This window comes from Rhipicephalus sanguineus, chromosome 6, assembly GCF_013339695.2.
Source record: "Rhipicephalus sanguineus isolate Rsan-2018 chromosome 6, BIME_Rsan_1.4, whole genome shotgun sequence".
NCBI lineage: Eukaryota > Metazoa > Arthropoda > Arachnida > Ixodida > Ixodidae > Rhipicephalus > Rhipicephalus sanguineus.
In genome coordinates this window covers 16,626,726-16,651,888 of record NC_051181.1, presented here as the reverse complement: position 1 = coordinate 16,651,888, position 25,163 = coordinate 16,626,726, and the positions used below count along the sequence as shown (strand labels likewise).

The 25,163-nt window shown below is 48.0% G+C and overlaps 1 protein-coding gene across 1 annotated transcript in view; it reads right to left on the bottom strand.

Moving 5' to 3' along the window:
* The window catches only part of LOC119395618 (ribonuclease ZC3H12A), a 310,368-nt gene extending 286,118 nt beyond the window's left edge, over positions 1 to 24,250 (bottom strand). Inside the window, exon 1 of the mRNA XM_037662598.2 lies at positions 23,847 to 24,250. Coding sequence (XP_037518526.1) covers positions 23,847 to 24,086 — 240 coding nt within the window. The 5' untranslated portion in view covers positions 24,087 to 24,250. The remainder of the gene's footprint in view (positions 1 to 23,846) is intronic.
* Between the last annotated feature and the right edge of the window lie 913 nt (positions 24,251 to 25,163).

The following is a 25,163-nucleotide window of genomic DNA, read 5'->3' as shown; positions in this document are numbered from 1 at the left end:
CACGAATGAGAAAACACACGCAAGTGCACACACAGAATAGCAAGACTTTTACGTAGCTGATATCTACTCTAGCAGCGGCTTGAAGACTATGCTCCTATGCACCGTGTACTGGTTGGCAATCATAGAATTTAGAAGAATAATTGATGTTTTCTACACATTGTCGTGTGCCCTTATATTTGCTTATATGCGTGCCATCACGTAGCACGAAACTTTAATTCCAAGGTAATCAACAAAACAAAAATTGTTTAAATTTTGCTAAAGACCGTCACGATTACGGCAAAGTATACTGCGCATCTACGAAAGATCTGGCAATGTGGGTGGCTAGTAGTTACTTAGTTAAAAACACCAAGTAAAATTTCTGGTTAGTGAAGGCAGCACTTTACGACCTTTACTAACTGCTGGCTAGTAAACAGATTTCGCGATGGTAGTAAAATACGCTCGAAAGTAGTAAATGCAAGCATTTACTAACCATTTACTAACTTTTTTTCTAAGAGTGCACAGCGCACGCTCGAGAAGCTCAAACGAAGCACTCTACGCGAGCAGTGGACACCAGAGGATGCGAATGAAATGCGTTCCGTTCTCTAGCGTCTCCCGTTACTAAGCACAGACTGTCGGCTTTCGTGCTGCAGCACACATTTTATTACGTGCTCTCATCCACGCTCAATCGCCCCCCCCCCCCCCCCTCCCATGCTGCCTCTCAGCTTCAGGCTAGCACAGTGGATGTTATGCCCCATCTCCTGTACTCGTGGGGTCTAGACTACACCAGTCTTGGTGGTGTTGCCTCGTGCATAGTGCACCCCTTCTTCCCAGGGAAGGATTGGTTAGCCTACAGACTTTTGGGAAACCCTTGTCTCCCCCACTAACTCAATAGACCGATCTCACCAGACCATCTGCGCATGCGCGAGTTTCCGACAGTGGCACTGCCGCCATCTTAGTTGTAGTTCTCGGTGCGTTGCTGGTGCGGCTGCTTGGTGCGTGTTTCAGGTATATTGGCGTTTTGCACCAATCCTCGACACGCAAGACGATTGAACGCAGTGGAAAACTGTGTCCGCACCTCCAGTGTATGTTATTTTATTTCAGGTTAACTGCATCCTAGCGCTAAAAGAAAAAAGAAAGAACAGTTGATAGTGCTTACATGTGACGAGGTCGTCTCGTCGGGTTGATGAGCTTGCGTCGTTTTGCTGAATAAATATTAGTAATAAAAAAAAAAGAAATCGCGTTCCCGTCGTCATGAGAGCAAATATCTTCTTCAGTGAACGCAAGCACTCAAGCGACACAAGCTTAGTATCCGGAAAACTGCGTAGAGCTCTCCGCTATACAACAGGAGAAAAAAAAAAAGAGATTATTGCGCATTTTTTTTTTTTTTTTTGTCGAGGCGACACTTTCCATGTAGACTGTGTTGTCAACGCAGGACTTCGATCACAGTAATAAGTTAAACGTGAATGAAGATAAAACGGTCGCCGTGAAGCAGGTTAGAGGCGCGTCCGCTAAACGGTGACTGGCCGCTCATGCCGTTTGTCAAAGGTTAACATCACAAAAATCTCGTGAATTGCATAATATTTCCTGCTGTACAAGAGATGGATGAGTCAGTAAGAGATTTTGGCGACACACGCAATGCGGCGGATAAGCAGTAGCTCGCTCCGGCTGGCGGCGGCGGCCTCAGCCGGTGGCTCGGCGCCGGTATCATCGCTAGGCCTACCGCTTCGAAACGGCAGTGTACGGTTAATAGCCTACGCTCATAAAGTTCAGCTTTGCTACCACTGTTGCCCGCTTTACGATGCGTTCACAGTAATATCGCATATTGGAAGGAATAGGGAAATCCCGGCGGCGGAGTTGGCTGCGATGCCGGCACGGCCGAGTTTTCGCCGTGCGTTCCACGGCGCAAGCTGTACACAGCATGCAGTTATAATCTTGGCTTGTATTACAGGATCGTTCATGCTAGACGCTTGACAGTCGTCATCGCATTTGGTGAGAGGTCGGTTTAGTTCTCCCTATATATTAAAGCATTATCTGTTGAGCCCGGAAAGGACGTTGTATCCAATCTGTCGCCGCTGGCGGCGATCGCCCCGGCAAGGGGATCGAGCTCGCGTTGTATGAACTTTTGCTGTCGCTGATCGGTCCATCGTTCGCGCAGCAAGGTTGTTATGACGCAATGGGGCACTGCTAAACCACGATGCATCATGCACAGGGAGTTCACAAACACGTTGAACAAGAAAGTGCGCGGTAGTTGCCTCTCTGTCCGACTTCGTTGACTGTCGCACACATTCCTGTCGGAGCTTGTAGTCCTTTGAGAACACGTAAAATCCGAGTCATTTTGCTTCAAGCTCCTGTTGTAGCATCCCAGCACATAGCACGTCAACCCAACCATCGCAATTCATCTAAATAAGACCGCTATAAAAAGCTCGGTAATGCAGCTCGCCAATGCACAAGCTGTAGGCAGCTGAACGTACCGAGTACTACAAGTACCGGCATGCACTGCGGCAGCGGTGGCGTAGTGCAACTCGCGGTGAGATCGGTCTATTAGACTGCATTGCCGTGGGAAACAGTGCCGCGTTCCAGCTGCTTTTACACGAATGCGACAGAATGCAGCGGTAGCACATCACCTTTCCTAGAGCAATGCGCCGCCGTTTACATGGAGTGCATGAACCCTCCCGAGAAGTCCTCGCTTTCTGCCCCCGCAGCTGTCGTGTAGTATCGAAGAGGTGCACTCGAAGCCGACTCGAGGAGGGGCCGGCGTTCCCCTTCAATTGTGTAAGGTGGTCCATGAGTCGGCTTACCCCTCGAAATCCACACCTGCCTGGCGCATTTGTGCGATGCGCCTTTCCAGCGCTTACACCCGTTTACATGGATGCGATGCGCCAGTTGTCGCATTCGTGTGAACGAGGTGCGTGCCGTGCCGGTTTACGGCAAACTGTCAACGCAGGCACACTTCCCTACCGTGGGAAGATGAACTGGGCCACACTCAGACAACGTGGAGACCATTTTGTGGAGACGGCGTGTCGGCGTCTTGTTGAATGAATGGAGTCGCCCCAGCTGGCCGGTTATAATCCCGTTTACATGAATGCGACAGTAGCGCATCGGCTTTGCAAGCGCGTTTCGGAAAGGCGATGCGACGCCGTTTACAGAACCCCTCGTCCTCTCTTCGCCGCAGCGGCCATGTGGTGTCGGGTTATAGCGAGCAAGACTTGTTGCTGGCCGAGTTCATTGATGTCAGAGGGATACATGCGCTTAGCCGTGTCTGAAGCACGGGAGACAAAAATTACCACCTTTTTCTCCTTCATGAACCACTATACAAAGAGATACATATTAGCGCGAACAAAGAAACAAAGACTACAGAGAGAAGTGGGAGGAAGCAGAAAGGTTTCAGCGCCTGACCTGTCTGCTCCCTTCCAATTCCTTCTCGAGTGTTTGTTTTCTGCTTTGCGCTAATATGAATACCTTATAGCGAAAGAGGCACGCCCGGAGTTCGCACGACGGGAGGCCACCGTTACTCTCTTCGTGATTTACGGCCTGTGATTCGACCGGGACTCGCAAAACCATCCCTGTCTGACGTATTACTGCAATGCGCCTTCCTAGCGAATTGCCATTGTTAACATGAACGCGATGCGCATCTGTCGCTTTCATGTAAACGTGTTTTATGCACAACGATACCAACTATACTTTTTATAAACTTATCGTTTTCAAAAACGCTTCTCTTCTTGTCTGGCTACTAGGCGCAAGTCCCAGTTCGGCTACGTTGGCTCGTCAGCCTTACGACTCACGCTACGAGTTTACGACCCGCTATCCTCAGACATCGCAAGTTCTCAGCACGGCAGACTTTCCAAAGACGTTGAGTTGTTAGCTCCTAACGTTTCTCCTTCAGGCGAAAGCGGCGGCTGATAAAGCACGAGCTGAGCAAAGAAAACAGAGAGGAGGTGTTCGATCGCGTGTCACGAGCACAACAGCATGCACTGCCCAGATATCGAGGAATAGCTGTTGATTTCAGCCGCCAGTGCAGCAACACAAGCCTACAGGCACGCGCCTAAGATTCCCGGCCGGAGGCTATCAATCGGATGTCACTGTCTTCCGACGGCAAAGCTGTGTTGCGTGGAACGATGTCATACTTCGGGTTTCCAGCTCACCACATCAGCATTGGACGCAAATTCCCGCTACCGCAAGAATTGCTGCGTAGTCACCGATATGGTCTGCGCACAAGGATATACAGCAGCGAACGAACCGGGACCCCAAGCGTATCACGCATGTATGCTACCTGCCGTTTGTAAAACCTTGCCTGAGGAGGTTTACTGAAGAAATAAAAAACTTAGGAGGCCTACTATTTACGGCCGAAACATACAAATCCAAGTGCCAGAAGTGATGTAGAGTAGACCATTCGGAAAATCCCAATGAATATGTGCCCGCACATGCCACAGGGTGACCGCAAATACGGCCGAAGCTTACCACTAAGGCTTTTTATATAAACTTTATTTGTGATTCGAGCAAACAGGTATACAAATTTAGGTGTGAAGTTTGCGATACTGGGCTGACAGAAACCGCGTTCCACACCCCAAAGTACAATCATTCAAAGCAAGAGCAATGAATCAGAGAAATACGCAAAGTGAGCTCGCAGTTCCTAGGCTGTAACCGCAGGCTGTCTAAAGGTGCGCGTGATAGAAGCGGGGGCGGAGGCAGGGTAACCACGCGAGCGCCTTGTTGCACGGTGTTCCGACTCAGAGTGAAGAGTTCGCAAACGCCCGCGTCCCCTTGGAGCTAGCCTTATGTAATTATGAGGAACGCCGCTATGGGGCACTCCTGAACACTTAGAGTGCACGGAAATATATACGCGGGTGTTCCTGGATTTCGTTGCCATGGAAATGCGCCTGTCGTAGGCGGAAATCGAACCCACATCCTGAAGCGAAACAGTCCGATGCATAACTTGCCAAAGTATATGATAGACGGCGAATCGGAGCGAGCGTATCCTGCCAAGTTTCCGCTTGTAGCCTAATCTAGCAAGCCCAGTTGAACGGGATGGGTTACTTTCGCGCTCACGCACTTTTGCCCGGGGAAAATGCTGCGACGCATAAAGGAAAGGAAGCCGGTACCAAAGAAATTCGAGTGGCCTACATTTTTTAGAAGCGGAGGTATACATCTTAATTGTGTTTAATTGTTAATTTAGTTAGTTTAACTGTGCGGTGTTTAGTTTGTTAGCAGTGGCAGAAAGGAACACGCAGCAAGTACAAAACAGTTGTCGTGTCATTCCTATATATGTGTGCCTTATCTCGTATTTATGATGTTTATTGCTGTGGATTCATATGAACAAGCCCAGCAAACCACACCTCTGGAAAACGACATTTTTTCTAAAAAAAAAAGGAAAGAAAAGGAAAGCTGAGGTGCTATTCAAAACATACTTCGCCCACGCAGATCTACTCAGTTCCCTCGCATCGCACGCGCACTGCCCGTTTTTCTGCTTTCTTTTGTCTGCCGTTGCACACCCCTCGGTTTTAGTGGTCGCCCGAGTGGGGCCACAAACATACGCACGCACACGAGGGGGACGTTCCGAGAGTACGGCTTTTTTTTTTTTTTTTCACTTGACGACGCTCACCCCATACTCTCTGTGCAAAATCGGCATTTGCCCCCCTCCAGCCACACCGGCACTTGCCCCCACCCAAGCTATGCCAGCTCTCTCTCTCCCCCCCTCCCCCAGCCGCGATGCAAGACGGGTTTGCACCCCCCAAGGCGCCCATGCTTCACACTTGCTTTCACGCTCTCCCGCGCAGCCGTCTGAAAGGCAGACAAAAAGAAAAGACTTGCAGATGCTGGGGCATGGTTTGAAGTTGACATTCTCCCCTGAAGTAAAATGTTTTCGAACGCCACAGTCGGGGAGACGGGGAGCTTTCCAATGCAGCGCTTTCGTGTTGTCCGTCTAGGTGGCGCTAGAGGAAGATTTTCGTTGTAGTGATAGGAATAATGCAGATTTCTCAGTGTTCCTGCAGTATTTATGTGTGATTAGTGTGTATAATTATATAAGGAGACCGTAACTATTATATTTTAAGCTATGCATGCGGAGATTTCAGCGCAGTTTGAAGATTACTCCACTTTTGTTGACGTTTTCAGCTTGAAAAGTTAAGACAGTTTACGAGCTTCGCATCGCATTTCTGCTTGCTTTATTGAAAAACGCTAGGTCCAGGAAATAGATCGGGGACTATAGTTTCTCTACGTGCAAATTCGGCCATGGAACTTGAGTAGCTTTCCACGAAAATGGGCCACGGTAGGTCCCTATATTGAGAATATCGCCCACTTTAGATGAATATAATTTAAAAAGTAGCACGTGCACATCGATGAAATTGGGTATTCAGACGGAAAATTTTATCCTCTACATACGCCCCGAAAATGAACTTTCTCTAGCGAATAGTTACTGGACAATCTGCTGCGGAAGTTACTAAATTTGGCTGTTTTCAAAAGCTCAGCAACAAAAAAGTAGAACTCCAACATCAATTTGCTACGTTGAGGAAATAGGTAAATATGTCTTGAATGTGCTGCGCAAAGAACAGTGCTGTAACTGTAGCAGATTTAAAAAAAAAATGGTCACTGCTGAGGCACAGTCAGCCAAAACCGTGTAACTTGCGCTTATTCTTGGCTATCCATCCCCAAATACTAATGGTTGACTTGTTTTTAATAAATATATTTGAAAAGTACAAAGATCAAGCTTTTCAATGATATATAAGTCAACTATATAAAGCACGGAGAACAGCCGCCGCGTCGGTTGGAAAAGTGACAAAAACGACGTGTTCGTGCCGCCGGAGTGAGACCGCCGCCTGAAGCAAGCGCTGAACTGAACGCGCGCAGCGCTCTACCCACTTTATATTCACACTTGAAGGAGAGGAGACTAGAGGAGGAGAGTAGCGCATGCACCGCGAGAGCAGAAACGAGAACGCAGGAGAAGCGCAAGCAGGTGGTAGGAGAGAAGTGGAGAGAATAACGCGCAGCTGATGGAGAGGGAAGGAGGAAAGTCGCGCATGCACAGTGTGAGTGCGGACGCCGACGACGCCGCGGGACATGCCGCCGCTATAAGATGCTTCGCATCTAAAAAGAAAGAAAAATGTGATGTGCACGCAGGTTTCCTTTTGTTTGTAATTTACTTTTTAATGTGTGCACTGCAGTAGCGTAGCCAGAAATATTTTTCAGAGTGGCGGAGGGGGCGAGGACAACCATAGTTTATATATGTTTGTGCATGCGTTTGTATGTGTGCGTGTATATACCGACACGCAGAACTGAAAAGTTTCAAGGGAGTCCCCCCCCCCCCCCCCCCCCGCCTGGCTACGCCACTGGTTTACTGCCAGGGGAGAAATTGGCTCTACGCAATTCGACCCGGCCAATAGGAGGAATCTCTCCCCTCTGGTCTTTTCGGAATGTGGCTGTCTGCTCCTGTTCTGCACTTCTCAGTCATGCCGGAGAGACACTCAGGGGCGTATTGATTCGACAGTGGACACTTGACTCACTCTGCAGAACACGGGAGTGCGAACTGTACGGGACAAAGCATACTATGTTCAAATGTTGGCGCCTTTGTGCCATCTGAAGCAATAACATTTTTGTTTTCCTGTCGTAGACAGAGGTCGCGCACGTGTTTGTTTGAAATTATTTGCATTTATATGAAAATTTATTGTGCCTATATTTACGAATTTGGAAGCCTAAAATATTGTTTTGCCTGCCTACTTTTGGCGCCTAAAACGAGCTTTTTTTTTAGTGCCTAAAAATCCGGCCTCTAATAATATACATACTCTAAATTTCAGTACTAATTATGGCTCGCAAGACAGCATCTGACTACGTACAGCAATGCGATCGACTCCATAATTAATTTTCAAGGCTCTTCCGCTAGGCTGCGCGACATACCGGTTTTTTGTTACTTTTAAACACAATTTGAAATTTAAATCCCACTCACAACGTGAAAAGGATGCTGGAATCTGTATTATATTCCACGGTCTTTTCATTTCTACCAGGATTTTATCACACGCTCTGGTCAGTTTCGGCCCCTTTAATAGCGAAGTTGTTAAGCACGGCATGAAAACGTCCCTGCTCCGCAAAAAACCTCGCCGCGCCGTTGCCTAGCAACCGACCAAGCCACAGCTGCGCACCACCTGGCGTAACCTCGTCAAGCCGCGCATGCGCCGAAGCAACAGAAGAGGGAAGCCAAGGTTTGCCATTAGTGGGTATAATGTTGCGCATAAAGGACACAATAAAAGATGACGAAGCCCCCTGCAAGCCACCGACGGGAACACTCCGCGCAACCGCTGCTGCGACGTCAGCAAAGCCGCGCGTAGACCGTGGCAAATAAAATCATCGCCTAGCAACCGTCTACGTCATAAAACAGACTTCTTGCGCATGCGCGGAGAACGCCATAAAAGTCATAGCCGTGTCAAGGCAGTTTGTAGCCATGGGGCGTCCAAAGCAAATCCGCACACCCGAAGAAGCGGCTGCTTACCGCGAGGATCGGCGTGCAGCAGATCGAGATCAAAGGCGACGTTTAGACCCTGCTTATGTGGCCAAGAAAGCGACTGCTGCTGAACGTCGAGGATGCCCGGCGAAAAAGAGTGAAGGAAACGAGCCAGGCGCAGTCAACCTGGAGTAGGGCGCGCACGAAAGGCCTGTGCAAGTACCGAGGATTCTAGGTTTGCACGAGAGTTTGGACATTCGTGCAAAGTGTGCTCAACGCCAACTTGTCTACGATAAGCTCTGTACGGTGCAACGTGCAAAGGCCTCTGCGAAACATGTTCCAGTGACCACGAAGGTTGTGTAAATGGGCCAGTTGGTGTTGCATAATGAAAGGCCCCGCTGATGATGCGACGAGGACAGGGAAGGTGTTCCTCATCACCAATGGCGTCCGGTTCACTCGGAGTCTCACTCACGGTTACGGGGACAAGCGATCAATTTCTGCAGTTGCTACAGTTTAATACCACCTGAACGATCTATTCGGTTGTTCTTTTGATCCCCCACCGAAGCGCCACTGGACCCAATGCTAACGTGTTTCAGTTCAACGAATTTAGTGCAGAGTACTACGAGCGTAATTGTGACACCATCCAATGCCTCTCACGTCAATGTTGATCCAGTGTTGTACGGAACGGCGTTCCTGGAATTCGTTTCTTTTTCGAGGAACGAAGCACCGCCACTGTTCCGCTAACAATCGGTGGAAACCGCTGCGGTGTCCCTATTGGCCTCGAGATCTTTGAGTGGCGCCCTCTCGCGTGTGACGTCAGAGAGGGGACTCGGGTCTTCGAGCGCGCGTTCGCTACGTGAAGGCTGCTCGACGCTACCGGCCAGTCTCTCCTGCTCGAGTTATTGAAGCATTAGTGGGCAAGTTCATAAAGCAATTTGTACTGAATGTTCAAGCAAAATGCCCAGCGAAATCGAGCGGAGTTGGCGTCAGGAGCACGTTCAGTGCCGATTGCTCCTGGTGCCGTCTGCTAGCCATCAATGTGTACATCTGCATGTATACGCGACGATTTCTTTTCGCGACGGTCCTATGGCTGTGGCGCACTCAAAATGACTTTCCGGCCAATTTTCGATCACTGATTTCAGCGTTCGGGCTTCGGCTACTGTGTCTGCGTTAAAGCGCAACATACGTACACCGCGTGCTGCGCATGTTCGGTTGCCAAGCCTGCTCCTTCGATTCAGTTCCTTTGTTCGGAGTTTTGAGCGCATGACAAGCGACGTGTGATGTCATTCAAATAAATTAAATGGCCGTTACAGGCAATAACCTTTCATTAAATCCAGGTTTTCAGCAGCTCCCGTGTAAGCGCGTCGTAAGTACTTGAAGTTAAAACAAGAAATAAAGAGGTTGAGAGCACGTGTCAAAAAGGGATGCACGACGGTTATATGAAATATTTCGTAGGTTGTGCGGAGTTTTGTTTTTTAACTTTTTTTCACCATATTTTAACCCATACGTTAATAAATCAACGTTTGCTGACTCGTTCCCGGGCGTTTGAAAGTATGCTGAACAGAATCAGTGTAATCATACTAACGTAGATAAATGCAAAGCTTTCGCATCAAAAGTCGTAGTAAGATGTATTTGCAATAAGATAGTGTAAACCACTCTCAACGGTCGACTCCTGATAGGGCGTGATGCGGTCAATGTACGAAGAAGACCCGCAGGGTTCTTTATGCATTTGCCTAGATGACTCGAAGGCGAAATCCATTTCCTTCTTTTTGTTCATCGATGTTCAATCGATGTTCCCCGCCTCCTACCGAATGCTTTTTGGACGTAACGTGGTTTTTCACTGCCTCCAGGATCGGAGGCATTGCAAGCTTTTTACACATCGCCTGGTTTTGCATTGCCTCCGTGATCGACCCACCGATCATGGAGGCAATGCAAACGACTCATCATGTGACGTGACATTATGACGTCACAAATATTGGCGGTCTGTGATGTCATGAGGACGTGATCGTGTGATGGTTTTTTGCATCACTCGTGTTGACGCTGCCGACGGTGAATTTTCGCCTTTGATCAGGAAACTTTTACCGTAAAATATTCAATCTTGTTGCAGGGGCCAAAAGAATGGTCGGAAAGAGCTCCCTTTCTCCTCTTCTTAGACATATTCGCCGACTGTTTACCAAGCTGTATTATCGGTGACAAACGAAACACGAACAGCGGAGCACGTTCCCCAAGCATTAGGAACTGTATAATAGGCGCCGTCCTGTAATCACCCTTGACATGCAAGCACACCCGATTCCGCAGCACTGCGAAATAGAAAGCATGAATCTGGCTCTCGAGCGGCAAACCGCAAGAGGTATCTGTCCCTAATCATAAGGGTGCGAACTGTACCACGCGCATCACTGCTGGCGTTTCATTCGGAGCCGATAGTTTGAATGTGCATCCAACTCGCCCAGTCTACGCCAGTTGTCCGCAATAACCCGCTGGCCGATGAAGTTATCAAGTTTATTTTGTCGGCAAACGTTTTTTGTACGTGACTACAATTGGGTGGAGTGTGAACTTTCGTTCACGTACTGTTTACATAACGCTTACTTTTGCGAATAAGCCGTAAAATTGATCGCGCTTCGCTTCCAAATCAGCGCAGACTCTTTTGAACTCGCTTGGTGGGACGTTCGCGCTTTCACGTAAGCTATTTCAACGCCATCCACTCTAGTGAGTGACACTACGAACTCGGTGGCATGATCCTGACCGCGATGGCTCTGTGTATATAGAAGATACATTAAATATTAACGTTTCTTAACCTCCTGTAATGCTAGCAACTATCATTACAAGAAAATACCGCTAGTAGTCGAGGAACGCCGTGCGACGTGAGCGAACTATAAAGAAAATGCTGCTGTTCTAGCCACAGCCTAGCAGACGACAAAAGGCCTTTGCGTCACCGGAGCGTAGGGTGCCTTGATGCGCGTTTTGTCCGCTTTAGGGTGAGGACATCTGCAGCGTCTACTGCGCCGCGGCTGCCATATTTGAGCCCACGGCGTCTTACTGGTGTTTTACCACTCTACGGAGGCTGTGCTGTGTGATGCGAGACGCGGGGCAAAAAATGGCGTCGCGGCGGCATCAGCCCCTTCAAAGAATGGCAGCACCCTAAGGGGGGCGCGCACATCGAGGCACACTACCGGAGCGCCGTTCGCAGCGCCGCCATCGGTGGCACACCAGGCCAATAGAGCAGGGGTCTGACTCCCTTCAACTAGTCGCGAAATGTAGTCCTGCAGGGGCCGAAGCAAGGCGGGTCCGCTACGTTGCCATTTGAAAGAGGGCCTTGCCCATATCTCTTATATTTTTCTCAAGGGGATTTGGCGTCAGGCCTCGAGATGCATATCGATACCTATCTCCTGAATGACCCCGAAATATAAAGAAATATTTTGTTCCACAATTATGTTTCAAGACATAGTGACCGCGTGGAGTGCCTCACGCAAAACAATGCTTGAGACCAGTCACGTTTGCGTAGATACTTAAACGGATACTGGACAAAATTTTCGCCGCCGAGACAGACGGCCCAATTGAAACATTGGGTGATGAAATTTGTTGATACAACTTTCATTTCAGACAGAAAGTGGCAGAAGTTAATGAAATTATTGCATTTTTCGCAAATTGGCGCGTCGCGCAGCGAACTAGAGAGGAAGTGACGCGAAACCCGCCGGATATTGACTCGCCAACCGTGCTCGCTGCAAAATCGTTACCAGTCGACATCACAAGCCGGCACCCGCTGCCGCGCGTCTCTCTCAAAGCGTGTTCTCCGAGCGTGTTCTCAACCGACAGCCAACGACGCCATTGCCGCGCTCTCGGCCGTATATGTGTTTTCTCAAGCGGAGCTTGCGCCCACGTCTACTAATTTGCCTCTTGTGTGCTGCTAGTAATGTGAACGGTGAAGCACCTGGCGCAACGCAGAATGCCTCAACGCTGTTGTGCGCTAGGGTGTGCGAAAAGCAGCGTCGAGAGAGACAAGCCCTGCCATACCTTTGCGACCGAGGCCGAAGCTTCGAAGGATATGGCCCATCGCAGCCAATATGGATGCCTTCAAAGCGTGACTTTTTGGTGCTCCGAACACTTCGAGGATAGTGACTATGAGTCACTTTATAAATTGCTGGTCCCGGCTGCCGACCCATGTTGGGCTATGGCGGCTCGTCTGGTTCGTCGTTCTCGCTGTCGCTTGACGAAGCAGAAGGGTCACACGCATATGGTTGTATTTGGCGCATCCGTTTTGGAGGCCTGTCGAACTCGGAGTCGCAATCACCGCTCGTAGAACCGCTGTCACTCGCACTTTGCATCTTTGCGCGTTCGCGACACGCTAGGTAGTTGTAGTGGTTTTTGAGGAAGAAGTGCTATTTTGTCTCCCATGTGACAAAATAGCACTTGTGTCTCTCACGCTGAGCCTCGTCCAACGGGACGAGGCTCAGCGCCACAGCAGCACCCCCCCCCCCCCCAGCCACCCTCGGTTCTTGAAAGGAGAGGTGGAGAAGGGAAGTGGCAGGGCAGGAGAGAGCGTGCCGGTTGCCCCCCTCTTGCTGGAGCATTCGACGTCACGGCCTTCGACAAGCGCACTGGCGTGCAGTCGCCGCGCTCTCACAATCCACTAAAAATACGGCCAACTGCTCGAAATTACGTGAAATAAACGCTGTTTATAGGAACAGTCGTGTCGTCCGAGTCGAATGTAAGTGTTTTCGTAGATTTTTCACATTTTTGTTCACTAGCCCTTTAAGGAAATGAAAAAAATAGACATTTTGGAACGTCATGTGCTTGCCGCGCCGCGTGTTTGAGGCCCCTGCGAAAGACGAGTAGTTGCAAAAACTACAAGCACGACAAAAGCTCATGCACAATGAACATTTGATACGTGCAGTGCAGTTCCTCCCGTGCCTTGCCATGGCCGGGCCAGAGGGTCGCCTTCCCGTCCATCACTGCGCATTCACGCACAATGGCTGTGCTTCCCATCCTAGACACACCACATGTAACCGCACCAGCAAGGAGCGGAGGCACGAATGTGCACGAATTGTGCACGAATGTTTGTTGTGGTGCCTTCACCAGTGCGTCGGAGTGGTGGGGGCCACTTTCTCGCCGGTGTCCACTGGCTTCAACGCGTGTGTCATTTCCTTTTCTCTACGCTTGCAAATTGTCATGCTGTTTGTTTTTTTCGTTGTGAGCATCGGTTTCACATGGTATTTCCATTTCGTTGCCAACTTTCTTGCGCTCCATTATGCGTCTACACTTTTCAGCTATGCAGTTGTTTGTCGCCCATCTCTGTCATCCAATTCCCCCGCGCTTCTCTGGCGTACTACGTGCCGTGAGAGCTTAGCAGTGGTCGTTTCCAGTCGAATGCGGAAACGAAGTTGAACAGGTGATAGACACGATTTAAGCATTGTACTTTTGATAATGAGGCACCCGCAAGATGCATATGCGAGGCCGTGCCAGGACAATATGAAGTATGCTTCTAACCAGGCCCGTATCCAGTCCCTGGCTACGGGCGTGCCCATTTCACAAAGCAGCCACAGCAGCACTTGTCGCGCATTTCAGTGCCTTCCGCTGGTCTATGCACAAGGGACGCCGCTGGCTTCCAAGACGCGTGCATGATCGTCATCGACAGGCTTTCTCTCCGCCCCATCAGTGGTCGTTCTATTTTTGGCTCCCGATCGCCACTGTTACGAGACCTGCAAATTGTTTTGAACGCTTCCTTCGCGCGTATTCGGCCTTCTATTCCCTGCCGAGCAGCAAATACATGCTTGTTAACCACTCTGCATGCTACTCAGTGAAGGTTTCCATGTCGCAAAAATGAACACGCGTGTCCTAACGATTCGACGATAAGCATACGGCTAGCCAATTACGTTCGCACATTTGCGTGACTGAAGCGAACTAACTTCAAATGGCGAGTGGTGCTTGTGTATAAAGTGACCCTTAGGTAATCACAGAAAATGTACTTTCCATGCCGTTCGGTGCACCCCCCCCCCCTGCGTTTTACATAGCAGCAAGCGTTCGATCATTTCTGTCGATTATTTTCTACCATTAAGCAAGAAAGACTAGCCTTCCCGGATATCAGAGACGTGCGGCAGACAACAGCACACGTAGTACACAATTTCATTTTCGAAGTTGATCCAAAGTTTCTGTCATGTCCTGATGAATGCCAGTGAGAACTATTCGATAAAAGCTTCAATGCGAGAGAAAGAACACACTAGGACGAGTGTTCTTTCTCTCTCCAGCTGTGTCGAATAATTAGCCGGCAGCAACGAATGTTGTTGACTCAAGCTTCCCTGTATGCGGCCTTTGACCGCAACGCCCAGCTGAGGCCTATCAGTTGTGCTCAGGATTTCCCTTGAGACTAGTTGTGTGCATCGATCTAACTCTTGGCATTTCTTCTATATCTGGTGTCCAAGTGCTTGGCGGTCGCAAAGAGTCATTGCTTACGTCTTCTGTTGCTGCCTTATCAAAAAAATTCGGCAGATGCCACGCTTTGTGGGAATCCGTTTCATGCGAAGCAGTCAGCGAGTTGTTCTATGCTGCATTTTGTGACTTTGAGCCAAGCGTTACGAAGTGGATCGGCGTGTTTTTTTAAGTGTAGCAGCTGTGTGCACATCGTGGACTTACCAGGCACGTCGACAACACTGGGACTTAAGGGGTAACTTATGGCCTGACGTAACGTCAGCACTCACGTTAGAGTACATACGCCAGTATTATCGAAACAAAGTGCTCTTTACGGTGCAATCATGTCAATGTCATACGTAACTTTCGTTAATGTATTCCTACGAGGTCGAGCAATGCTTGAATATAGCTTGCCGAATCATAGGAGTACGAATGTAATGTTTATTACACTGCTATACAAGCGGAGCCAATACTGGAACCACAGACGTTAATCTGATATGACGCCTGTATCGTAGGCGTACATATGTAGTGTTTATTGCTTTCTTGTAAAATTAGATAGCCAGCACCACAACCACAGTTGACGTTGCACCAACATTACGCGTGCATAGGGTGCTTTTCCAAACCACTTTATACACCTGGTGTGGCTCTGTGGTAGAACACCTGATTGCCATGCAGAATGCTTGGGTTCAATTCCTGCTGGGATCCTAAATTTTATTCTTTGCAATAATCGGGTCAACGCTGCTGATGTCGGCGAGAGCAGACATTGCTCTGTTCTCGCCGTTCCTGGCTAGATACATATAAACTAGATAGATAGATAGATAGATAGATAGATAGATAGATAGATAGATAGATAGATAGATAGATAGATAAAAACGCTCAAAGTGCCAAAGGTTCGCTAAGAAATGCTTCGAATTTAAAAGAATTCCATCAAGTTATTCTTTTGATAAGGCAGACACAGAAAACGTAAGCAATGACTCTTTGCGACCGCCCAATAAAACACCCAATAAAATTTGTTGCTGGGCTAGTTGGTGCATAGTTAAAGGGGTACTGACACAAAATTTCGCGGCCGAGATAGCCTGCTGGATCGATTCCCGTGTACGTGCGTGTACCATCTGCAAAATATCGGCAGCGAATAAAGCTTGGAATGTATTTTATATGAATTTTGAAGTTCGCGAGCGCGATCCAGCATTATAGGCCGCACCTAGTGCATTGACACCCTCGGAGGTGACCCGAGGTGACCCCCCTACTTCCCCTACGTAACCGTTGCAGCCGGTACAAGTTACGATGACGTCGTAGCCGCCACTTCTGTTTTGACGCGCTTCCCGACGAATCGCTCCTCGCCAGCGGGTCAAACATGAAGTGATTCGCCACGTCGAAAATTCCTTCGATCCCCGCCGCAAGAAAATCGTCGCCATCAGACGACGATGAGCCCGACGACGACAGACCGCGCGGAAATGCGTCACTGTTCTGAGTGCTCACGTGACCGAGCGTTTCACTCGCTAGGTGGTGATAGTTGCGCCCGGCGGCTTGCCGTTTTTGGAGCTCTGTCAAACCGAAACTGAGGCTGTGTCGGTAATAAGGAGCTTGTAATTAATTATCTGTCGCGCGCTGCAGCAAACGATGTGCCGTGTTATGACTAACAGGTCCCCAGCAACACATTGCAGCAAAAAAACGCGGGGCGAAAATTTTTGTGTCAGGACTCCTTTAAAATATAAGACGGTGGCGCAAAACGGGACAAGGACAAATACAAGAAGAGACACCAGATACAGAACAGTGCCAAGAGTTAGACCAATACACAAAACTAGCCTCAAGGGAAATCCTGAGCACAACAAGAGAGAGTCGAAAGCCGAAGAACTTAACCTATGCAGAAGACGACATCTTGAAACAACCCTCAAACAGAAAGGATATTGTTATAACACCTGCGGACAAGGCTGGTATAGTATAGTAGGCAGTTTTATTTTTTTTTTTAGTAACCTCAGTATTCGACAAGCTATCTCATATAACGTCAGAGAAAAAATTCGGCAGATCCCACGTACCGTGGGAGTCGATGTTATGCGAAGCATGCGGCGGGAATGTGGCGTAATTTTTTTTACTGAGCGCAACGTTACAGAATGACGCTAGAGATTTGTATAAATTTTATAGGCACACATATATGTTGAAGAACCGCACATGTGCTACATAACCAGTTGTTTACAGTTGGGTAACGCTGCCAACGGCAACATGTGTATTACCAGCACCAGAAGCGGTAAGCTGATATGTAGTGCTTATACTTGTCCGTTATGATGGAGAACGCACGCACGTTTCACGAGCCCGTGAGCATGTGTGGTAGAAGTTCTTGACAGTTCTTGAACGACGTCATCGCCACCATGATCAGTGAGCACCAGCAGCTGGTCATGACTTGTTATCGGATCCGGTCGTCATCGATGTGACGAGGGGTCCTTGCGTAGTGAAGTATGAGGTATAGTACAGCTGTTCGAAATCGTTCACGCCTCGGTCATTTCGTCGACAAGTTGTCTGTCGATAAAGCCGGCGACATGTCGGAACGAGAAGTCACCCTGCCCGTTGGTGAGGTATAAGCCGTCGAGACTTGTAGGCCTGGATAGTGCTACGCAGACCAACATCAGTGGATAGCACTTGCATTCGTAAACTACCTGGGCGTATGTGGCCTACGTAGCCATGTCTACAAAGCGGCATTCAATCAATCTGGCAGCACCCTCGGTCAGCATGAGGCTATCGCCCATCATCGTAAGAAATGAAGAGGACACTGCGTCGTTCTGGCGGACTAAGTGCACATTACAGTGCAGTGATGTGATTATCATATGTAACTTTCGTTAATGTATTCCTCCGGGGTCGGGCAATGCTTCAATATAGCTTGCTGGATCATACGAATACAAATGCCATGTTTATTACACTGCTATAAAAGCGGAGCCAACACTGGAACCACATATGTTAATCTGATATGACGCCTGTATTGTAGGAGTACATATCCTAGGAATATCATGTAGTGTTTGTTGCTTTCCTGTAAAATTAGATAGCAAGAACCACAACCACAATTGACGTTGCACCGATACTACGCCTGCTTACGCTGTTTTTCCAAACCAGTTTATTGACCATGCGTGGCTCTGTGGTAGAATACCTGATTGCCACGCAGAAAACTTGGGTTCGATTCCTGCTAGGATCCTAACTTTCATTCTTTCCATTAGTCGGGTCAACGCTACCGATGTCGGTTTTTCTTAACGTTCTCGCCTTTAAGTTACAAATGTCTGTTCTTGCCGTTCCATGGTAGATATAAACTGTCAATCACCTGTGGCGCATACCCGTACACCGAGGCCCGTGGTAAACGGGTATGTGCCACACGTGTCTGGAGGAAAGGGTTTGACGACGTACGCGACAGGATTTTCACGTTAGTCATGTCATGACCAGACAGTCACATTCGTCAAATCATCTTACCCTCCCATGCCAATTTTGGTATACACCCAGTTAAGGAGGCGATCATGAGAGCACCCAGACGTAGGCGGCTAGATAGATAGATAGATAGATACGTAGATAGAAACGCTCAAAGTAACAAAGGTTCGCTAAGAAATGCTTCGCATTAAAAAAAAAAAACAAATGGCTCATAGCTTTTTCTCGCGCTAAATATGGATTCAGAAAACTGTCATATCGTGTGCCATGGCTGCTCAATAAATTTAAAAGAGATGGCATAGAAAAATCTCCAACAGGTGCAATAAAACAGTATGATATTGCCCACTTGTTTTAAACTAGCAGTGCGTAACGCTAATATTCATAAAATGCTCCGAATAACTGCCTATTATGCGTTTTGTGCTAAATCTCTGAGTCCTTTTCTGTAGTCGATTTGTTCATGTGTTTTCTGCATAGTTACGTTGCTTTTGGCTCATTCCAAGCGAAACGTCCCAGCCCGAAATTCGACCACCAGCAATTCTATCGAAAATATTTCAGCTGCAAGGTGAGTGTGTGAGAGCGACCGGTGAGGAGGAAGAGTTGGGTACACAGTAAACCACTTTACACCCTTATGGGTGTTTTGCCGTGTCTATAACTAACAGCATTACACCCTAGGAAAAGGGTGTTTTCACGTATCAAAACACCCATACCATAGGGTGTTCCACTGGCCTAACACCCCTCTCATTGGGTGTTTCCAATGGCCTAAACACCCTTATCACTGAAAATGAACAATAAAATCTACCAGTCAGGGAACACGCAATTACAGATGACATCAGCATAGAAGGTGCACGCACGCGCCAAACCACACACACAGCAGAGCGTATTGTAAAATACCACATGGACTGAGCGCTCGTGCTACACAGCCTTACACTGACCATCTGGTATATATAGCCATAGTATCCTAAGCCGCCGTTCAGTGCCGGTGGAGATATTCCTGTTCCGTATAAATGAACATTAAACATTAAGAGAATAGGCGTCAATTTATGGTACGCTTGTAGATAGCCCTAAAAGAGACATATCTTTTAATCTAAGCTCGCCTAAGATCCAACGACATTTAATCAGCGAGTCCCAGTTATCATCTGGCACGATGTGGTATGGTCCATGAGTGTTTCGACAACCCATAACACCCTTGACTCCTAAAGAGTGTTTAGTTAAAGCATTACCCCTTAAAGGCTATTTTGGGGAAGGAAAACACCCTTACACCCTAATTTTCCCAAGTTTTAGTTAGGCAAAAGGGTGTTTTGCTTGCTTGAAACCCCCTTAAGGGTGCAAAGTGGTTTACAGTGTAGGAGTAAATGATGCGTATTTAACCTCGAAACTGGCTACAACGGCCCACTGTGTTTTAAAGAATTCTATTGTCATCGTTCTTTCAGGTGACGTCACAAATAAAACCTTAAGAATTTTCCGGCTTAATAGGCTTAGCAAAGAAGCAAGAAAACATGCAAATTCAGACAAGTTTTGCAAGAACAGCGGCACTGTTTCAGCCGCAAAAATTATTTTGCTCTTTCACAAGTCGACATATGTATCTGCTCAAAATATTTTAGACATATGTAAACAAACGTTTATTGAGAGGAATGCTTGCAACGTTGACAAAAAACGTATTTTGCGGGAGATTCACTCGTAAATTAAGCATCAAGGCCCTCGTGATAAAAATGTATGAGTGGGATGCTCCAACTTCTTCTCTTGTGACCAGGAAGTTTTTATTCGTGTAAATTTTGTTTAAAGCGAAAAAATAATCTTTGATGTCCACAACCAATGTCAATGGTATACCGCCGCGCTAGCAAAAAAGCGTTTTCCGCGATTTTAGGTAATTTTTGCGATCGATTCTTGGTTATTTGTGAAGTTTATATTGTTTCAGACCTTGTTGATTTATTTTGCACTGGTTTTGAGCATTGTTAACCTTGTCGTAGGCCTGTATTGACCGCTGCGTGACCATGCGACAGCGGATGGACGACAAGCTTAAAACAACAAGAACTTTTGAGCTGTTCTAGCTCGGCGTAATTTGTGTGCCCGAAAACTATCATCATCATGAACGGGTATTTGCCACAGAATTTGGGCAGATCCTACTACTCACCGCTACGGCATGGACTGTAATAACCCTGAGGTAGAGAGAGAAAGAGAAACAATCAGAGATGGAAAGAAAGAAGAATTCTTCACGAGGATGGATTCGCGTTCCGAAGGCGACCGTCGGCTATCGAGGCACGCTAGCAGAGCATATATCATAACCTGGTATAGTATAGCGGTGTAGCAAGGGAGTGCGAGAGGGCAGTGAGCGTGAGGAGGAGGGGAGAGAGTAGAGCGTGAATGAGAGAAATAGAGGGAAGATCAACGAAAGAGAGGGAGAGAGGAAGCAAGATCAGACACCGCACCACCTGGTCAAGCCGCGCATGCGCAGTAGCTAAGCCCCGCCCACCTATAGCGCAAACTCGGCTCTATTATAGTGCATACCCGACGGTATCCAGAGTCATGGGGCGTCCGAAGAAAGTGTGTACACTCCCGCGGGGGAAGTCGCGCATCACGAAGACGTGTCGGTCCACGGGGAGCGGCGACGGGCTTCGCTGTGCCAAGCTTGGCGGCGCCACCTAGCGCAAAATGTATTTTTTTTAACGTTTGCTACCACGTGGAGGACCACAACCTATCAGAAGAGCGGAACTCCCTTCAGATGGCAGAAAGCGCGTGCGACCGTGTCGGCAGCCTACTAGCAAGAGCAAGTCCACAGGCACCACAGGATTTGTTCGTCTGGACCAAAAGGAATGTAAATTTGGGTGCCACCTTCCACAATTCAAGAGAATACAGCTCGCTCAGAGATCGCTGTCAAAGGGACCCGACAACTGCACCATTTCAAAACGTGTACTCTTTCGACATTCCATGCTGGGATTACATTACTCTCAAACACTAATGAAATTCAAGTGAGAAAGCCGGTGTGAACGACAAGGTAGCCTAACGGTTAAGGTGCCCAAAACAGAGGACGACACATCGCAAAGCAAAAAGCCCGAAGCTTCCTCTTGTAAGCGTTGGTAAACCATGAAGCGCTGTGTGAAGAAACACCCGAGAGCAAGGAACCATGTGATCCACGCACCAGTGTGGCATAAAACGAAGCAAAGTGAGCCCACGGCCACGCTGTGCTCGTGTGCTCGACTTCCCTCAGTGCCAAGGAAGGCTCTTATGACGGGACAAAAGTAAAACACTGATGATGCCAAGTCACGCTGCCAGAGTTTGCTTGAAAAACTGACGGCGTCCTCATTCAAGCCCGAAAAATCACAAACAGTCCTACAGTGAAGACATACATCGGTACTGCCTACTATGTAGTGACATTGGTTGTGGACATCAGAAATCATTTCGCTTTAAACAAAATTTACCAGATAAAAATTTCCACATCACAAGAGAAGACGTCGGAGCATATAATAAACTCTCTCATATATTTTCATCGCGAGGGCCTTGATGCTTAATTTGCTAGTAAATCTCCCGAAAAGGCCTTTTTTCTTTTTGGTCAAATTTCAAAGCATTTCTCTCAACAAACGTTTGTTTACATATGTTGAAAATATTTTTTAGCAGATACTATGTCGGCTGGTAAAAGAGCTAAAATTTTTTTGCGACTGAGACTTTGCCGCCCTTTTTATAAAAATTTGTCTGAATTTGCATGTTTTCTTGCTTCTTTGCTAAGCCTATTTAAGACGGAAAATTAATATACGGTTTTACTTGTGAATTCACGTGAAGGAACAACGGCCATAGAAAACTTTGAAACGCAATGCGCCGTTGTACCCAGTTTCGAGGTTCAATACGCATAATCGATTCACACCCAACTTTTCCTCCTAGCCAGTCTATTCAAAGGGCGGTCACGTGACCACATAATTTTTTTTGAACGAAAATACTTTACTAAGGCGGCTCTCACACCTTCCAGCTCAATTTTTTGTAAAATATAGAATCGCTGGTGGTCAAATTTTGGGCTGGGACGTTTCACTAGTCATTCTTCCTATGTATCCTACACAAATATTCGATAGTGTTTAAAAATTAATGCTCCTCATTCATGTTGCATAATTTATGTATTTTCATTGTAGGAAATTGCACAGAGTTTTCCGAAACAAAGCTTGTATTTCATAATCACCATTTCGATGTATTCTTTTACAATTGTAGACTATTACTTTGTGTGTGTTTTTTTTCTTTTATATAGTAATCTAGAAATGGTTCATGTTGGATAATTTATGTATTTTCATTGTAGGAAATTTCACATATAGTTTTCCAAAACAAAGCTTGTATTTCATAATCACCATTTCGATGTATTCTTTCCTTTTGTAGGCTATTACATTGTGTGTTTTTTCTTTTATTTATAATCTACAAATGGTAAACACGACAATTAAAAAATGTTTACTTATTAAATGTAGTTTTGGCTGTCAATGATAGAGGCAAGACCCATGTCCAGCTGCTAGGTAGCAGCTCTTTGTTCTTGTCCTCGCGTTGGTTATGTTGCTGACGCTGTAATCAATGCCAAATAAATTGATTCATCGATTGATTGATTGATTGGGCACCCTACGCGACTAAAGAAATAGTGCCCCTCATGCCGTCCAGCTGATGACGTCAGCCGCCCACTGGTGCTGAGTATCGGCGTTTGAGAACACGCGGCAGACTCGTTGTGGAGTTGCACCCGCGGATATGGCCAACATATATTTCTTCACCTAGCATTCTCCGAACTCGACGTGAAGCTGTAAATTTTCTCATACGGCAGACTAGCGTGTTTTCGTAATGTTCGAAAGTCGAGCGCATACATGGTTGTCGGTCACGGGTTTATGATGTCGCCTCAACAGCACGATGCAGGACGGAAACGGCCGAATGTGACGGTTCATCTTCGGCCGCCGAGAGGGGCCGAATGGAAACGTTTTGTGGTCGCCCTTTTCTCACCCGAAGGATTCTTGACGATTTCAAGAGCCGACCGACAAGAACATCGATACAACAGGCACGGATTCCCAGCACAAAAACCACGTTTGCAGGCGAAAACTACTTATCATTCATTCTCGCACACGCTCCTCCACTGGGCGCTGCTAACAAGGGATGAACGTAGAGAGAAGACAGGCGCTAAACTTGAACCGTTCAACTGCTTTGTGTGTTGGTTTTCAAGTTTCTGCGAAGCCAATTCAAGTTTGGCGCCTCTCCTACGACCACAACGGTTATATCTCGTTCGGATAGTCGCCAAGGTTCGGTATATAAACACGCGGCCGCTTATGTGCCCTATACTCGAGGGAAAAAAGGCCTTATGACCAAACAAACAAGCGGGGGATACCACGCAGAATAAAAAGGCGTCCGTTTTCCTCAACGGAAATTGATGAGCCGTTCTAGTATGCACCACATCATATCTCGTGCGGACGGTACTCAAGCGACGACACGAACACAGACGAGCACGAACAGCTTGGCGAGAGGCACCGCTCCAGCCCACCTCGGACTGGCAAAAGCTGCACCCGAGGAGGGCGCGTTATTCGGCGTGCACATTTCTTTGTTAGATCGCTTTCTCGGGCCACTGTAGTGTGTGCATCTTTGGCAGGAGCGGGCGCAGTAGGCGGGCCGGTGTTGACGTCGGGCCGCTCACCTTGGAAGCCTTGAGCGCCGACGGCTTGCTCGCCGTATCCGCCCAGAGCTTGAGCCGCACGCTGCGGCCGCCGGGCGGCGGGTATCCCGTGGCGAGGCCCGACTCAGGCGCGCAGCACAGCACATCGTCCACGCTCACGATCTCCGGACGCACGTTGAAGAGAGACCGGATGCGCTCGAGGCAGCCGTGCAGCGCGTCCATGTCGCGCACTTGCAGAACCACGTCGGCGCTGCACTCCATGACGACGGTGGTGCGCGACGACGCATTCGTCGCGGCGATTCACCGCCACACCGCTCTTTCAGGCGCACACCGCTTCGCCAGTAGGGCCGAGCCGTCAACGACGGGCTGCCTGCCACCGGACCTTCGTCGCTGCGACGACGCCATGTTGGCAACGCGAGAAGGCGTGGAGTGGAGCAGTGGAGCACACGGAGCGTAAATACGTAGACGTGCCCGCTGCGCCCGGCGGAGGGGAACGCGCGCGTGGACTTGCCGCGGCTAGGCGCTGCATTCGCTAGACACGACTAGGCGCTGCATTCACCGCGCCTAGGATATTATTGAGCCACATAAAGACGCGCAGTAGGAAGTCTGTCACAACGCAACAACATATTGTAGATGAAGGAGGAAATCAATTGGGAGGGTACGAACATCCGAAAGGTCACAGCCGATTCGTTTAAAGAGATCGTCCAGGGGATTTCCTAGGTGAGTAAAGGTATGACGGAGAGAGCAGCCGAGGAAGAGTTAGTACTTGAGAATTTCAACTAGGAAAAGGCCGAAAAAAAAATTCCAAAGCGCACTGCCCCGGGTTTAGATGGGGTTCCCGTTAGCCTCATTAACGAACTAGGACATCACACTAATGGCACATTCGACTGGTCGTTTTCGAGCGCTCCGCAGGCGCTGAAAAAAGTGTGTAAAATAGCAAATAACCATTGCTACTAACATTATCGGGTCAAAACATGATCAGGAAGGAGAAAGATGACTTGCATACCTGCTTCTTCTTTTTGAAAAGGTTTAAAGCTGTTGAATTCAACAGTTTCAAACACTCTCAAACGACCAGTCGAATGTACCATAAAGAAGCACTGCTGGAAGCCGTAGAAAAATGCTTACAGGACAGGCAAATACCGACCAGTTGGCGAAAAAGTAGAATGAACGTAATCTATAAAAGAAAAGGAGGAAAGGATAAGATTCGCTCGTATAGACCACTAACCATTACCACGGCCGTTGGATAAAAAGCGCACGGGTACAGCCTGCCGCGTGCTCCGAAACGCGAGCGTCTATATCCCGTACAAAATCCTTTTGTGTTCGACGGCTAGGTACCTA